The 16,388-nt window shown below is 30.3% G+C and overlaps 2 protein-coding genes across 2 annotated transcripts; both read right to left on the reverse strand.

The window, feature by feature from the left end:
* Positions 1–2,686: 2,686 nt before the first annotated feature.
* LOC135121946 (uncharacterized) lies at positions 2,687–7,060 on the reverse strand. The gene is made up of 12 exons (XM_064046216.1): positions 6,925–7,060; positions 6,780–6,861; positions 6,627–6,728; positions 6,301–6,525; positions 5,727–5,802; positions 5,537–5,619; positions 5,206–5,336; positions 5,051–5,142; positions 3,478–3,555; positions 3,292–3,400; positions 3,104–3,247; positions 2,687–2,857 (listed from the first exon to the last, which is right to left on the reverse strand). The coding sequence occupies exons 1-12, from the start codon at positions 7,039–7,041 to the stop codon at positions 2,687–2,689; spliced, it is 1,410 nt and encodes a 469-aa protein (XP_063902286.1). The 5' UTR covers positions 7,042–7,060.
* A 2,384-nt stretch (positions 7,061–9,444) lies between these two features.
* Positions 9,445–15,795, reverse strand: LOC135121948 (uncharacterized). Its single transcript, XM_064046217.1, has 30 exons — positions 15,770–15,795; positions 15,464–15,696; positions 15,308–15,400; positions 14,962–15,255; positions 14,622–14,908; positions 14,491–14,564; positions 14,316–14,417; positions 14,160–14,263; positions 14,056–14,100; positions 13,948–14,002; positions 13,618–13,698; positions 13,388–13,442; positions 13,156–13,232; positions 12,906–12,965; positions 12,799–12,851; positions 12,653–12,742; positions 12,542–12,589; positions 12,083–12,184; positions 11,926–11,986; positions 11,743–11,849; positions 11,637–11,686; positions 11,345–11,448; positions 11,195–11,238; positions 11,067–11,127; positions 10,755–10,855; positions 10,568–10,696; positions 10,472–10,516; positions 10,218–10,406; positions 9,647–10,154; positions 9,445–9,599 (listed from the first exon to the last, which is right to left on the reverse strand). Exons 4-30 carry the CDS (start codon positions 15,235–15,237, stop codon positions 9,445–9,447), a joined length of 3,063 nt encoding a protein of 1,020 aa, XP_063902287.1. The 5' UTR covers positions 15,238–15,255; positions 15,308–15,400; positions 15,464–15,696; positions 15,770–15,795.
* Positions 15,796–16,388: the final 593 nt, after the last annotated feature.

The following is a 16,388-nucleotide window of genomic DNA, read 5'->3' on the forward strand; positions in this document are numbered from 1 at the left end:
TCAAAGTAGCTATATATTCTTGTGAAAATCGTTTTGTTTGCTCTTATGACTTTTTTTTAGATAAGCTCAATTCCTGAAATGTAATTGACTATAAAAACATATATGATAAGAAAAAATTTTATAGCTTTGTATATAACCTACTTTAATTTCTAAGTTTTGTGAAAATATGTTGCTATGTCCAAGGAAGTAAACTCATTAACTAAAATATAAGCCCTATAGGACTTTTTGCTTGCGAAAACGTTAATATATTTAAAGTGACTTACGTCTACTATCAGCTAATTAACTTATACTTTTTCGTTTAAATAAATTTTTTTTGGGGAATTTTTTTTTTTACTTAATTAGCACTTTGCTCTTGTCTTTGTCTTTTTGAGTCTTCGGGCCTTGTGGCGTTCCCACTCGAACTTGTTCAAAGTCTTTAGAAATTTTCAATTTCTTTAAATTAATAAATAAAGTAAAACTCAATTATATAAATAATTCGCTTAGGTAAGCGATACCGAGAGTTCTTCGTCTAAATCAACTTTTCTCTTTGCAATTTGAAGAAGTTCCTTTTCTGATATCTATATTACAGTTAAAGACAAGATAATGCACGCTAAAAAAAACTCTTTTTACATAATCCTTTAAACTGAAAACAAGTATAACCGGAGTAAAGTAATATGGACAAAGTGACTGTTTTAAGAAACTTGTCCTATTTCTACGCATACTAATATTTCCTAAGCCTTAATATTATAAGTGCAGTATTTAAATTATTGACTCAGCTTAAAAATAGAAGTTAAAATAAAATAATAGTAGAATGAAAAGATAACAATTATTATAAATACCCTTCTATTATGACGTTCCCTTTCCTCTATTTGTAATTCTTGAAATTCTTTAATACTAAAGAGGGCGAAGCCCTAGCTTGTTTTTTTGAGCTTTAGGATATATATATATATAAGAATTTACCATGAAAAGTGTGAAGGGAAGACAGCCCCATATAAAACTTCGGGTAATTCGCGAAATAAGGCTTTTATAATCCAACATAGGATAAAAAAAATTTTATTTTTAGTAAAATAAGTACTAATTTATTTTTCTTACTATTTAATATTAATACTTTTCTAGTAGAAAAAGTTTGGTAATTATATTTTCTCGCTTTTAGAAAGGAAAAATAATATAATATGATTTGTATATGCTATCCTCAGGAGGCCTTAAAATGTACAGTGAACTTTGATTACAGCGCCCACCCGGCCCACTCGTGCGCAAAGGGATGGAACTTGAATATCAGTGGGGGCGCTTATCGCACAAAAATTATGCCACATCGCCTTTTTACTTTACGACAACCCCTATAATAAAACTTGTAATTAATTACTGAAAATTAAAGGCTTTAGTAATAATAACTATTAAATACACAACACGACAAAGAACACTTTTTAAAGCTACAGCAGAGTTGATGTTAAATCAATTTTTCATTTAAAGAAAATAAGGTTTGCTTCAAACGTACTAAAACTAGGTTATGTAAAGTTTTAATCTTTTAAAACAGTAAGGAAAAAAGAGCGTGATTTGTTATTCAATTATTAAATATGATATATCTAAGCTTTATCATAAAAAAAATCCTAGTGAAAAAAATTATTAATACATCTAAAAAGTCATGTCATAAGCAGCTAAAAAAAAAATTGATACTAAAGTTGCAAAAACAAAAACTAATTATGGCTATTGTAAAACTATGAGTAATATATTCAATATTTGTGAATTTATTTTTTTTTTGAGTTTTTTTCGACCCTTTTTTGCAAGAAGATGCGGATAGAGTAGTTAAGATGTTGCAATACATATCGACTACAGTAATATTCTACAATGAAGTAATTTTGCAGACCCAGCCATAAGTAATTATATTTGAAAAATTAACTATTGCTTTACTTATACTTCCAGGCGCACAGTTTACTAAACTTATCTATATATTTCGCTTAATAAAGTCTAACCCTGGTTATAAAGGTGGAAAATTAACTAAACTAGGGGTATTCTGCCCTATCTACTGTAATAGGTATAGAGCTAATAGTTATCTAATTAGAATGAATGTAGTCGAGAGACTTTGGATAAACTAGTTCGAATCTAGTCAGTAATATCTTGTAAGTAACGATCTATCTTTAAAATAACCTTTAGGTTATGCTGGAGAAATTTATTACATGGCTGTATGAAAGTAAACCTAGTACTAAGTTTAAAGCTAAAGTCCATCGATGGTACAGCAGAAATAAACTGACAACTGACGAAAGTCAAACTCTGCCTAAAGAAATAATAGTAAAGAATAAAATGAAAACTTTGCTAACATGTTGATTATCATTTTAACCACTAATAAATAATCTTTGTTTTAACCTTATTAGGATTATGATAATTATTGTATATATGTAAATAAACTAGCTCATTATAGACTTGACTACTAAGAGGACCTGTCGGTGCACTCATTTTATGAGTCGACAGGCGATGGTTGTATACAACATCGTCCCAGAGGCGTAGCCTGTAACTGGGATCCCTTAGAGGAAAAGAGAGAATTTTGAACCTTACTTTTTTTTTCGTTCTACTTTGGTAGAATGATCTAATTATCATTTCTAGAGTGGTAGTTATTTTTGTTCTACCAAAGTATAACTTTATAGAACTTGAAATTAACTTGTTCTCGATGGTTTAGCGCTTGTGCCAACGCTTTGTATATTCTAAAATCTTACTAACTTTGGCGCTTGCCTTGCGCTACCATCCGAAACTTTGCTGTGACTGCAGCAAGTAAGACCTTAGTTGTTTGATAGTTTAACACTTTGGCTACTGCATAGGTCGGTCTCTTAGTGGGAACGCATTCGACCGTTAGCTCTATCTCGCGGCTTTCGTAAAGTTTCGTACACTACTCCAAGGTGAAATAACCTAATTATAAACTCTATTAGGAAGATACTAGTAATGATATCAAAACTAGGAAGTAATCTTGGTTTTTGACCATAGTTGAAATCGAGACTCTGCTACCTGTTTCTCTTCGTGTTGTAGTAATCTCGTGCTTTAGCATTGACGATTGGTCTAGAGATCTGTTAGAGGTAGTAAATTATTTATATCTTATTATTATTTGTAACTTTTTATCTTATTAACTTTATCTTACGTTATTCCTGGCGTGTTTCAGCAGACGTTTACCGTAAAGAAAACACAAGAGGTTGCCATCCACAGACGGATTGTCGATTCTTGAGTAGACTCGAGGAAATGACATCGTGCTTAGTAATCCTCTACTTTGAATTGGCCTAGTAAACTAAAGAGAAAACAATAGTACACGAACTTTGCTAGGTTCATTACAAAAAATTCAGCGTGATTATGGTTACCCGGTTTAAATCTAGTCGAGTTGAGGCTCGATCGATACTGTGGAGAGACGTTGGCTTTGTACTTACACGTCGGAAGACGGGCTCTTAAAAATGGTAAAAACTACGCGTCGAATAGACTCTTTGGCAGGTGTTATCTTCCCTGTGTCAGAAGGTCAATTACTTTGTCTCTAACTGGAGCTCGCCCCAGTTACCTTCTATCGAATGAATGAGCTTAGCATAATCAGGCTTGTCTGACGGTCTATGTATATTACATACCAGCGAGGTATACTAGCGTTGCCTTCCGGACGCCGATCCTCAGTGAAAGGCAATGGAAGTTTCTGCTGAACTCTTTTCATAACAAGTTCTATAGTTTCTCTGAAATTTAAATTTCAACTTGATGTTTTTTGGATCTATAAGGGTCAGTAGACATATCCATAAAGCATTACAAATTGTAAAATAAAGTTTTCAAGATAATTATAAATATTAATATAATGAAAGAGTCAACAGATTCATTTTAACCGGATAAGGGTTTAGGAGGTCCGACCGAAAAAGAACCTGTTTGATAAATGCCCCTCGGATAGGAAAACCTGTAATATGCTTTTGTAGCCAAGTTGGTATAATTTATCCCTTTACGTTTTATATTAGGCTCTTGTTCTTTACTGTAGTTACCTTAAAAAAATCGTAATAGCCTCACTCTCTCCTGAAGGAAAGCCAGAGATTAAAAAAGAATTCTTGTCACGTCTACTTAAAATTTGTTAACTTTCTGCATTATCTAAAATTTCTGGGAGCTTGCATTTACTCGGCAAGTAAAAATCGAAGACCTCTGAAAAAGAACGAACCGGTAGTAAGGCTATATACCGCTTCCACTGAGGTCCAAGTTACTCAGAAGAACATTTACTAGCTGGACAGCAAAGTTATACCACATTTGCCATGTTTTTTTTTTCGTAGGCGCTCATAGTCCGGACCATAATAATGTTTATCCTCACGGGAAGTAACTTGGAGAAAGCTAGGAGTACTGTTAGTAGTTGGTGGCTTAAGTTGAACTAGCCTATCCTTAATAAAATATTATATTAGGGAAGTTTTTTTAGAGGACAAGCATATTGTAATTCAATGGTGACGGTGAAGCTAGTCATGAGAGCAGAGTATATTCAAAAGGAACGAGATTCAACCGGGGCTTTTAATAGTAAATCACTAAGAGTACTATTAAACAGTGACTAAGTATCATTTAAATAGTATTCTGGAATTAAACATAGGAGGTGAGGGCCTTTGATAAAGTGAAAGTGAAAGTAAGCTAAAATTCTCTATAACCTAAAAAAAGATTTTGTGTCGGCTTCCTTATTTATATGATTTCTGAGACTTCTTGTCCTTTCTTGGTTAATTTTAAATAAGTACCGTTAAAGGTAAAAGATTCAAAAACTTTACCGAAAGTGCATATTAGAAGAAAAAAACTACTTGAAGTTATTATTAAAGAATTATAAGTTAATACCTATGTCGTTGCCAAAAGCTTTAGAGCTTTTATTTTTCTATGTTATCAATTAAATTTGAATAAAGATATTCTTAAGACTATAAGATTACTAAGGAGGCTAAATCACTGGTTACGCAAGTTTTATTTTAACTGCTTCAAAAGAACAATTAATTCTTAATTTACGTATTCTTAAAGGTTTTTGATAATCATTTTTTTTTTATAACCTCAATATAAAAATAAAAATTTTTTAAATTTAAATTTAAAAACTTTGTTTATTTTTTTAATTCACATTTTCAAGTTGAACCGTTTCATATAGTCTAAAAGGTCACTAGGTTCCGTTATATAGTGGTCGGCGAAATAATGAGTAACGATTCTTTTTAGCTGTTAAATTTATAAAAAAATCTTTTAAAGTTAAGCTTTACGTTCCTTTAAAAATATATATACGTTATTTCTGTCTTCCGTTACTTTTGCTCTTTCCGAAATCTTTGAAGTTTTGCCTACTTGAGTTAAAAATAGAAACTTTGTGCTTTGACTGCTATCCACAAAGCGTGCGTAAATGTACAAAACTTTATTATCTTTAGTTAAGGATAAAACAAGTAAACAGTTAAATAATTTAAAAGGCTTATAATTTGTAAATCAAAGGATTAAGCAAACGTTTGCTAAAAGTTATGGAAATATTAATATAAGCAAAATCTTATTTTCTACTTAAACAGTTTACTTGTTTCATAAGTTTTATACGAAAGTTTTAATTTCCTGAAGTTTATTCAGGACTTACCCTTTATTTTACTAGAAAGACTATTAAAATCTTTTCCGAGTTCTTCAACGGTAAGTAGGTTTCCTTTACGTTCGTATACCACCCTTCGTTATCGTCGTTGCACAGGTAATAAAAAAGGATTAACGTTAGGCTTGCATAACTTTGAATTGGATGTATTTAAGCAAGTTTTAATGGGAGACAAACTCGATACCATTGATAGGAACTTTTAGAATCTCTAACTTTTTGAAAAGCGGTCAAAAGATCAACATCGTTAAAAGATGACGATTCTATAGAAAATTATTAAACTTTGTATGTAATAAACTTTTGTATAAATTTTTTTTTATAAGAAGTAAACGCCATAATTGAAATAAATATTTTAACTAATAATAAATATAAATCTTAACATAACTTTTATATTGACCTTTCTAGGTTTAAAAAAAAATTAAGTTAATTATCTTTTATTTATAAAATAAATAAAGTTAGTAAGTTATAACTACATCAAGTTTATTATGTGTGACTAACTTTATGGTGTTTAACTCTTAATAACACTATCATTCTATGCTCAGTAATAACTAATTTTTGTAAATCCTAGCACTCTTTTGTATATTATCTATTATAAAAAGGGTAAGAGAAGAGTAAAGTTGTACGAATTACAGTTAAAAGTAAAATAAACTTCTTAGAGGCCTCACAATAAATAAACGGTCTAAAACCTAGTAACCACTAAAGAAAGATTGAATCAACTTAAAATAAAAGTTCTTCAAGTTTAATATACTCTTCAATGGTACCATTAACTTGTTTAGTTGTTTTTAACTTGTCATTAGTTTTACTTTCAGAGATACTTATTGATTTTTCCTGAATTTTATATTTTCTATGTTCTTCCAACAACGATTTAATAGTGCTTTCCTCTATGCTCTTGAAATTAACTTCACCCCTTTTTTTATTAGTATCCTTGAACTGCGCATTATTTTCCACGTTAGACGGTTTTTCTAAAGGTTCTATCTTTTTTTTTTCTTAGATATATTTTAACAACAGTCAGTCAATAATTGTTATTAAAAAATATATGAAAATGTTATAATACTTCATACTCCTAAGACGGCTATTGTAAAAATACCTGACAAAGCTGAATTTTCTTCTTTCTGGTTGTAATAAAAACCTTTAAACCTTTCTACTAATAACTCCGCCGCTTTTTCGATACGAGTGACGGGATGAGATGCTATCATATATTTTAGTAGACTTTGAAAAAAACATATTAAAAATGTAGAACAATTATTTAAGTTAAGGCCAGCCAAGTGCTCCAATCTTTCAGCAATTATCGTCAAGTTTTTTATAATTTCCTTTGTGTTTTCCTTTTAGATAGAGAGCAGAGTGCAAGGTACTTGATATCTATAAAAACATGAAGTATGAAGAACCATAGTAGTAACGGCGAACTCTAATCTGTTTATGAGCACTGCAACATCTTCTGTGTCTTCCTCGAGGGGAACGAAAGACAAATTTTCAATTCTTTTAACAATTTTTAATAAAGACATGTTAATTAATATAAGTTGTTGTTTGCGTTAACCATTATTTTAAATTACTTTTTTATATAACAATATAATGCAAACAAATGTTCACATTAGCTTTCTTAATTATTTAAAAACCTTTAACTTTTAAGTACTATATAAGAAACTTTGCGCACAACTGTATATAAACTTACCTAAACTTTGAAGACTTTTTTGCCTTCCATATATGTAAGCTAAGTCGATATATAATTGGTTTTATTTAGTTTAACACTTTCGCAAGAGTTACCATGATAAAAAAAAGTTTGCTTTAGCATGTTTTTAAACATCGTATTAGTAAACTTTTTACACATCTTTAGTTATTATATATATTTGTCAATAGAAAAATCTACTTTTGTAAATTACTTTTTGTTTAAGATTAATAACTGTAGCTTCTTTCCTTTTCTAAGTGAAGTCTATCTATTATATTGGTTAAGGGGGCTATTCTTTCTTTAAAATTACTTCTAGCAATTTAATAATAAATGCATTAAGTGTTTTTAAAAAAAAGGTGTTTGATTTATATAAAGCTTATTCGTCATCCGGCTTCTGCGAAGTACATTTTTTTTTTGGTAATACACTTCTTTAATTATTTTAAATTGCACGTCTCTTGAAGAAAAAATACATTTACGAACTATTATATTCTATTCCGCCTCAACTTTTTTAAAGCTCATGAATTATCTGTCCTTTTTATTTTGCTTCGAAGATACAGTTATGATTTGGTAATTATCCTTGACATCAAAAAAGTGTGACCAATCTTCCCAAACCAAGAATAAAATTATTTAACCTTCTTTTTTATTACTCTGATTTTCAATTTTGGTATTTTTGTATTTGTAAAAGGTTTCCTCTTTTTTTTGTGACTCCGTCAACTTTCTTATTTTGTCAATGTCTAAGATTTGAATGAGTAAGTAATAACCAGAAACTCTACTTTTTAGCTTTGTTGTAGTTTTTATATTAAAATGTCCTAAGCTTTATTGGCATTCACCTTACAAAATAATAAATAACAATTCTTTAAGTAGTTTATATGACTTAAGTGATTATAGTGAAAAGCTTATTTTTACCTTAAATATTAATTTTTATATATTAAACTGGGTTTATAAATACGAAGGTCTTTAACTTAACAGTTTATATATATCTTTTTTTAAAATAAACGCTTAAAGCGTTAATTACTTAAGAGGAGTATACTCTTAAAAAGATTTTTAACTCGAACCTTTAGACATTATTGTAACGATGTTTTTAAAATTAAAGTTATTTTATTACTTCGAAGATATTTCTAGTCTTGAAAAATATAACGTCATTAACTTAATGTGAGATTAAATTGTGTGGATCTAATATTAAACGTATAGAGGGCTTAATAAGATGTTTCAATGTTCTAAACAAAATAAGTAAAGTTTAACCGTTTCATGTACAGGAAGGGAATAAAAATTTTTGTCAGGTTCAACAAACCTTTTTTTCACAAACCTTCAGCCTTTTTATTCCTAATTAATCCTAAACGCTGAGTATTAACAGGTGCTACGTAAAGCGATGAGTGAGGGACGCATGGTATAGAAGAACTACTAACGAAATTCAGTGATTTTTAATAAAAAATAAATTAAGAACAATCAATTTATGATCTTTCTATTGTTAAATTTTAGTCCTGAAATTAGATTCTACCTTTCCTGTGTTTTTAGATGGAGACAATGTTTTATTTGGCCCCCACTATATACAATTTTTCTGACTTTTTTCGAGTATAACAGAGGGTATTGCCACAATGAAGGATTCTCCAATTGAAAGAGATTGCTCTTTTGGCTGGATTTGTATTCAGCTGTGTTCATATGGATCTACCTAAATACTTATGGAGATGGCAGCAGGTAAAATCAGTACTTTATAACGTCTTGGAAGGTTTCGAACGTCACGCATACTTTATAAACTTTCAGTATCTTAAGAATAAACCGAAGCAATAGTAAAAACTAAAAAATTTTACTCTAAATAAGGACACCCTCAGAGTTGTTTTTTTCCCTCTTTTAAATGTTGCGTGTTGGCCTCTTCAAGACCTTTTTTTTAGTTATATTCCTATAAGCTCTTAGCACTTTTCAACTTTAATTAAGTTCAAAGCACTACTTTTAACCAAGTTTTTTTCTCAATAGTTCAATAAATATATAACCTAAACTCCTACAAAGTAGTGATCGCAGTAGACAACGCCAGTACCTTTCGCGCGTTACCACGACTTGAAATGATAAGTTGTACTCTTCCGTTGAATTTAAATATAATAATTAATGTAATTAAAAATTCTATTCAGAATTGTAGTAAACACAAATATAAAATTTAGTAAAAATGTAGTACATGCAGTTTTAAAATTTAGTTTTATTACATATAACAAGCGGTTAAAGTGGTAAATAAGCCATATTTACTTTATAGTTATAAATTATGTAGGGATTTTAGTAAATCTTCGCAAGAGAGAAAAAGTGCAGAATCGCCGGGTAGTTTTATAACTTCCTTATTAAGTTCTTGTAATATTTTCATATGAGATGGTTTTTTTTCTTCAGTGATACAATGAGTAAGAACAAGATACCCTAAACGAAATAATAACACAGTAAAATTTGTAAAAACAAAATCTTACCGAACTTTCGAAGACATGTTAAAAGTTGTTTAAATTTTTCTATAAAAATAGGCTCAGAGGTTTTCAATTTATGACATATGTTGTTGTTATTATTATTACAGCTCTTTTTTGTTAAGAAAAAGTTTGTGGCGTATGTAGAATGCGAAATAGAGGGAAGGAGCGTGGCTTGCAAGGCGTCCCTTTTCAAAGGCAAGTTCAGTAATGTTTTGCTATTATTGTTATTACTATTACTATTATTATTCTTGCTTGTTTCCAGACACGTTTGTAATAGATAATATATATCTGCATAAGCCTCGAATAGCAAACACTCAAAGAAGTTTAGCAGCTGCGTATTGGAGAGTATAGTTTTTGAATTAAAGTCAGAAAGATCATTGGGTGGCGAAGTCGCGGAGAGCAGCTTCATAAGAAGTGCAGTCATAAACTTAAAGGTTTTAATGCGGATGGACCAATAACTGCCGTTGTGAAACGAAAAATCTTTTAAAATGCCAATGATTGGTGCCATAATTGCCTAATGTTTGGTAGTTAAAATAAATCATTCTGAAAAATAACGAATAGCAACTCAATTTTAAACCTCAAAGTTTTTCTGGAACTCCAAAGTCCGAATGATCATTATTTTATTGTTGTGTGTCTTCAAGTGAATTGGAGACAGCAGCAACGAAAAGCAAAGCACATACGTAGGAAGAATCACGTGTTCACATCGGCTTAGTAACCGTTGTCTTATGGGATGGTCGACTAGAAAAGTCCGGAATAAACTGAGAGACTAAAAAATTCTGTAAGACCACGAGGTAGATAGCCAATAATATGAAAGCAAAAATCCCCGCCAACCTCTTCTTTGTATGGATCGTCATTTTTGCATAGGAGAGCCACGACCTATTGACAGAGAAATAGTGCTTATGCCTTCCTCTAGCAATAAAAATGTACTTTTAAGACATCCTCCTTCTCATACGTGAATACTTGGTCCAGCAAAAAAGCCATTCGTCCTTTAATAAAAGCATCGCCGTAGTAGTCCAATGAGCTGATCCCGCACAACAATTGGCCAACCAGAAGCACCTTTAATAACCAAAAGCGCCATAGAGAATAAGAAAGGAGGATGCAAATATATTATGACCTGTGCGGAGGAAAACTGGGACTGCTGGAAAAGTTGGGGGAAGGGATAGTCCAATGAATTCTTCTTGTAGAGCAAAAAGGGACAGTGCATAAAAACTGTCCCTAGTTGTAAAAAAGTACGTAAAAAGTAGCAAATTATGCCTTAATAAACACTAAAAATAGTAAATTGATCGAAATAAGGGTGTGGAAGTAATAACGAATGGACACAAAATGAGTTGTATAAAAATCAACGGCTTCTGAGTGTTGAAGGGCCACGTGGGACATAAAAGTGTTCAAGTGACGTGCTACTTTTTTCATTAAAAAGAGTTCATACCAACAATATTCTGAAAATGGCGAAGGCGACTTCGTTCTCTTTGGGACCATCGGAAGGAGGCCTGATTATAAACATATATAAACGTTATCATGATAATAAAATCACTAAAAATAGATATATGGGAAAACCATATGCAGGCCGTTAAAGTAGGAAAATTCAGTGCGGCACTGTTCTATTTTGGTAGAGAAAAACTTATATTTGTATTTATATGTGAAAAGTAAAAAACACTTTTTGCAGGAATAAGTTTGTTTCATAATTTTTACGGCAGTCCAACTAACCTTTTGTCAACTTTCCTTCTGCTAAAAGCATATGCGCTTTCACGCCAACATTGTAAGAAAACGATTGGACAATAGCAGGAATATTGTTTTCAAAGTCTTCTATCCTGTGAAAGTCAATAATAATAGTGACGATAAACAGAATAAATAGACGTTCAATATAAAAAATATACAGTAAGAAACCGCAAAAAATTAACTTGGTTATAAGGTCAGATAGACCAATCAGAAACACAGTTTATAAACTTAAAAAAGAGCATAATCCTCATAATAACAGTAATAATAACAGTAATATAACTTTTCGCAAAAAGCTTCAAGTTGGGGATTTAGTTCATAAAAAGTGGAATCCTGTTTATGCATATTTTACAAAAACCAAGCAATCAAAAAAACCTCATAAACTGTACTTTTGCCAACAAAGTTTTGCTTAAACGGTGCTGCAATTCTAGAATGCCTATAGGTTCCAGGCAGCAGAGAAACCAAAGATTTGTTTGTTTTTGAGGGGAAAGTAAACCTGAAAAGAAAAAAAAATAAAGAAAAAGAAAAGTAGGGAGAAGCAAAAATAACAATGGAAAGTTGATAAAAAAAACCTTCAGTGTTCGCTTCGTTGAGGAGAATAATAAGAAGCAAAATGGCCAGACGCGCATTGTCCTGCTTGATTTTCATGCAATATTAATAATGAATTTTTTTAAAAACAAAAAAATAAAAAAGGAGTTGTGGACTTTTACTGAAAAGATATATATAGACATTATATAATAAATCAATCCACTGCTTATGGTCTAGCTTGGATAGGACATCCAAAGAAAGATCTGAATTCTCATTGGCTCGGTTTTTCAATATTATGAAAACCTAGAAAAAGCATGGTAACCAAAAGTTTAAAGAAAAAAATAGTAAACTGACTTTCATAAAAAATATGAATAATTTAGTAAAATTATTTTGCTAGAAATAAGAAATAAATAACTTCATAATAAAAAAGAAATTATTATTTTTATAAATATATATTTCATAAAAATCTTATTATAATAAATTTATTTATAACAAAAAAAATAATGAACAAAGCAAACTCTAAAAAAAGAAATTAATAAAAAGATTATTATTAGTGTCCCAATCGCCGTACTTCTCTTTAGTGATGTTTTACAAGTGGTTATAATTTTAGTGAAGAGTCTTTTATTAAGGATAAGAATAGAAATAATGCTAATAGTCAACCTCCACAAAACAATTTATAAAGGATTCGACATAGCCGCTCGTATTTAACTTTGTTATAGAAAAATATATAGTGAATACCACTTCATAAAAAAAAAGTATAAAAAAATGTACAAAAGTTTTTTTAAAAAGCATATTAAACTGCTCTCGTATTGGATGTTTTAAATAGTCTTCTAAAAGTTGAGGAAGGTCCACATGGTCATGCTTTCGTAAAAAAATAATGAAAAGAAAATTTTATTAATTTCGAACGTTGGGAGTACTTTAAACAGTCCCGATTGCTCAGCAGAGCCAAACGGACCAATACTGTCATGGACTTCGAAAAAAGTAGAAAAAAGCATAAAAAGTACAATAAAATAAGATATATTACCCAACAGATCGTCTCCAAAGTCTTCATAACTATCAGTATTTCTTTTGAAATGCTGCATAGCTGAGTTGAATAACAAATAAACATCCGAGAAAAGTTTATTACAACCAAAAAATCACTAAAAACATTTTTTTCACCAAAAAAGTATAAATACAACATTAGCTGCGAAACAATTAATAAAAGCTACATTATAAAGCTAATTAAAACTGACAAGCGTAAATTAACAGCCGTTAAAAACACAAAAGTTTAGTACCACTAAACCGGCAGTTCTTTAAAATTCTTGTAAGAAGCTGACAAAACTTAATAAAAACCTCTTCAGGTAATTTAAATCTTATTATTTATTAATAAGATAAAAAAAGTGCTTTTAGAAAAAAATTATACTGAAAAAAAAAGGAATATATTAATTTCCATCCCATATCCATAAAAAAGTTAATATTTTAAAGTAAATTTTTTTAAAAAAGTTTATAAGGTAATTCGAAATTAACCTAAAGTCCAAAAGTTTCTTAAAAAACTTGCAAAAGTAAGGCATGAAGAGCGGAACTTTTATACATAAGCAAAAAATATATATTATTTATTTTACTCTAGTTCAATACTAATAAACCAAATAACCCAAAAATAACCGAGCACACTAAAAAATTAAAAAAGAAAAAGAGCGCCAGAATTATTTGATGAGAACATAGCGCGCCAAAAAATATAAGGGGTATATAAGTAATACCAAAGCTCTGCAGGGGGTAGAAACCAAGAGCTTCATCTAAACCGACAGCTAAACTCAAAAGCGGCCCGCCATCAACTTCACCTGCTAAAACGAAATTAAGTATTAAAAAAGTTTTAAAAAGTTTCTTCAATTTACTGTCATTAAGAAGAAATAAATAAGAGGAACGATAGTATAACTTTTTACATAAATGAAAAGATTAAAGAAAAACTCCTGATTTTTTTTTAAAAAATAGTTTAAACAGTAAAAGTATGCAAGAGAATGCAAAAAAAACGTTGAAGCTAAAATCGATAAAAAACATCAAAGCAAAGAACTTTAAGAAAGGGGGAGCACCTTGCGAAGTGGTATCCCGCCTTTTTTCTAATAGCACTCCAGCAAGATCAAACAGCTAATTAGCTCTTTTATAAGACTAATAATTTTGCCTACTTTTATGAAAAAAACTTTTTCAAGGACGTTTTTTTGAGGGGAAGGTAAAGTATTATTATTCTATAAAAAAACCAAGACAGATTATTTTTTAAATCAGAAATCTAGTAAAAGTAAGATACCTTTAAGCTTTTAAGTAACTTAAGCAAACTAGCAAGCACGAATGACTTTGTTTGGTTATTAGATTTTTGGAAATCAACCATTTGTTCAATTCTTTTTTCAAATCCTTCAATTAAAAATTCATAAAACCATAGCTAGGGTGCAATAAAAGGTTATACTAAAATTCTCAAGCTCACTAGAAGGCGACAGGTTTGAAACAGACAATACAAGTTCTACCATGTATTTTAAGCCAAATAATGTCGTGTGTTGCTGAAACTGAACTAAAATCATGACATGAAATATTAACAATAACTAATTATAATAATGGTATTTAATAACTATAAACTAGCAAACCTGTTTTCATTTTCTTTGCTAATACGCTCTCCTCTCTGCTTATAACTACACGACTTGGGAGAAATAAAAAAAGCCTAATGAAAAAAAACCAACACTTTGCAAGGCTCTTTATAACTAAGAGTAATAAGCACCTCGCTACTAGACTGCGAAAGCCTTTCAAGGCCTCGTTTTTACTAATATCACTAACAAAGCAGTAAAGTGAAGGATATGTAAGCTGGACGTGAAGCTCAAGTATTTTCAAAAATTCTTTAAAAGAGCGTTCATCTCGTTGCACATTCGTGTTAGCATTCTTAAAATAAACAGCTCCCTGCTCTTCTAAAGATTCAAATTCCAACTCGCAATCTTCATAATACTTATTCTTGTAAGTTCTATAATGCTCCCAGAGTTTCTTTATGACCGCCTCTTTAGAGATTTGACTCTAGCCGTGCTAATGGTAATAACGATAAAGATAATAATAATAATAGTAATTACCTTCTCCATAATAGAAGTAAGAGAAGGAAGTTGTCTTTCAATAATCATTGGGCCGTCCTTTATAACAAAACTTAAGTTCATATAAGCAAGCAGGAATTCCCAGAAAGCTTCCACATGATCTTTAAAGGAAAAGTTCGAAGTGGCCCGTTGACAATAGTTAGAAAATCCATAATCGCACAGCTTTACTAGCAATGTCCAGAGTTGCCCGTATAACTCGTAGCGGTTTTCAGAAAAAAGATCATTAACTGCGGAATGAATAAAATCCCAAAATGTCATGAGCGCGAACGGGCGGCGCTGTGTAAAGAATAAAACATAATAATTATAATAATAACATAATTATATATACAAATAAGCCGTAAGAAGTGGTTATTAAAGAAGCCCATAAATTCAAAATAAATTTTTCTTTCAAGCCTGCATTTGTAGGGATTTCTATGTCGAGCTAAAAAAAAGAATAAAATTGAGACTATTTTTTAAAAAAAATTAAAAAATAAAAAGTATATACAAGATTTGGATGGTGAAGAGAAAGCAAAAGTAATTCTTTTATAAGACTAGTCTTAGCCTTTGTATGCTCTCGAGAACCTTGATTCAAAAGTAATGCGTAGTTATTGTCATCAATAATGATTAGATCATCATTATTGCCCTGAATATTTATATTTAAAGCATTGTTCTCTGATAGAAATAATGCAATCAATATGACTTCAAGTGTTTGAATAACTTGCCACCGAATGTTAAGATCTGATGCGGTCAGAAGAAAGTTTTAAAATTAACTTTAAAAAAAAATTATTTATTCAAAAACTAAAGAAAGCACTTAAATAAAAGCTTTCCGTCTCCGAAAATGAGCTTTCACTGCTAATCCTCACTTCCAGAGGGCTGGTATCAACTAAAAAGCCTTTCAAATGTTTAATTAATTCTTCTATCTTACAACTATTTCCTGCTATGACTGTTCATTTTATATACAAATGAAAAAATTTTTATTACTGAATTTAAAAAATATAAATTAAAATTTAAGGCAATCCTTATAACTTAAAAAAAAAAAAGGCGTAAAAACCGCATAAGAAAAATACCTTTTGCATAAACAAGATAATTATTTAGGCTTGTATTCGTATTGTTATTCAAACAGTTGCAAGTATACGTAGTTTTAAAAAGGTTCATGAAATTGTCTGTGTTATCCTTTTGGCAGCCGCTCGTTAAAAAATAAATCCCCAAACAAATAAATGGGAGTCTCAAAAGAACTAAATAATTTAAACAATCAACAGAAAGAAGAGAACTAAATTTATCTTGCTCAACAATATTTTCATTTTTCTTAGCAATAGAGTTCAGATAATAAAACTTTTCTTTTAAATTAAACAAGCGAAGTTGTTGTCGTATAATATTTGTTTCATGCTTACAATTATTATAAATATCATTATATGAAACAAATCTTTGTT

The sequence above is a fragment of the Zophobas morio genome, unplaced genomic scaffold (assembly GCF_036711695.1).
Source record: "Zophobas morio isolate AGI-343-1 ecotype UQ-CSIRO unplaced genomic scaffold, CSIRO_AGI_Zmor_V1 ptg000799l, whole genome shotgun sequence".
Taxonomy (NCBI): domain Eukaryota; kingdom Metazoa; phylum Arthropoda; class Insecta; order Coleoptera; family Tenebrionidae; genus Zophobas; species Zophobas morio.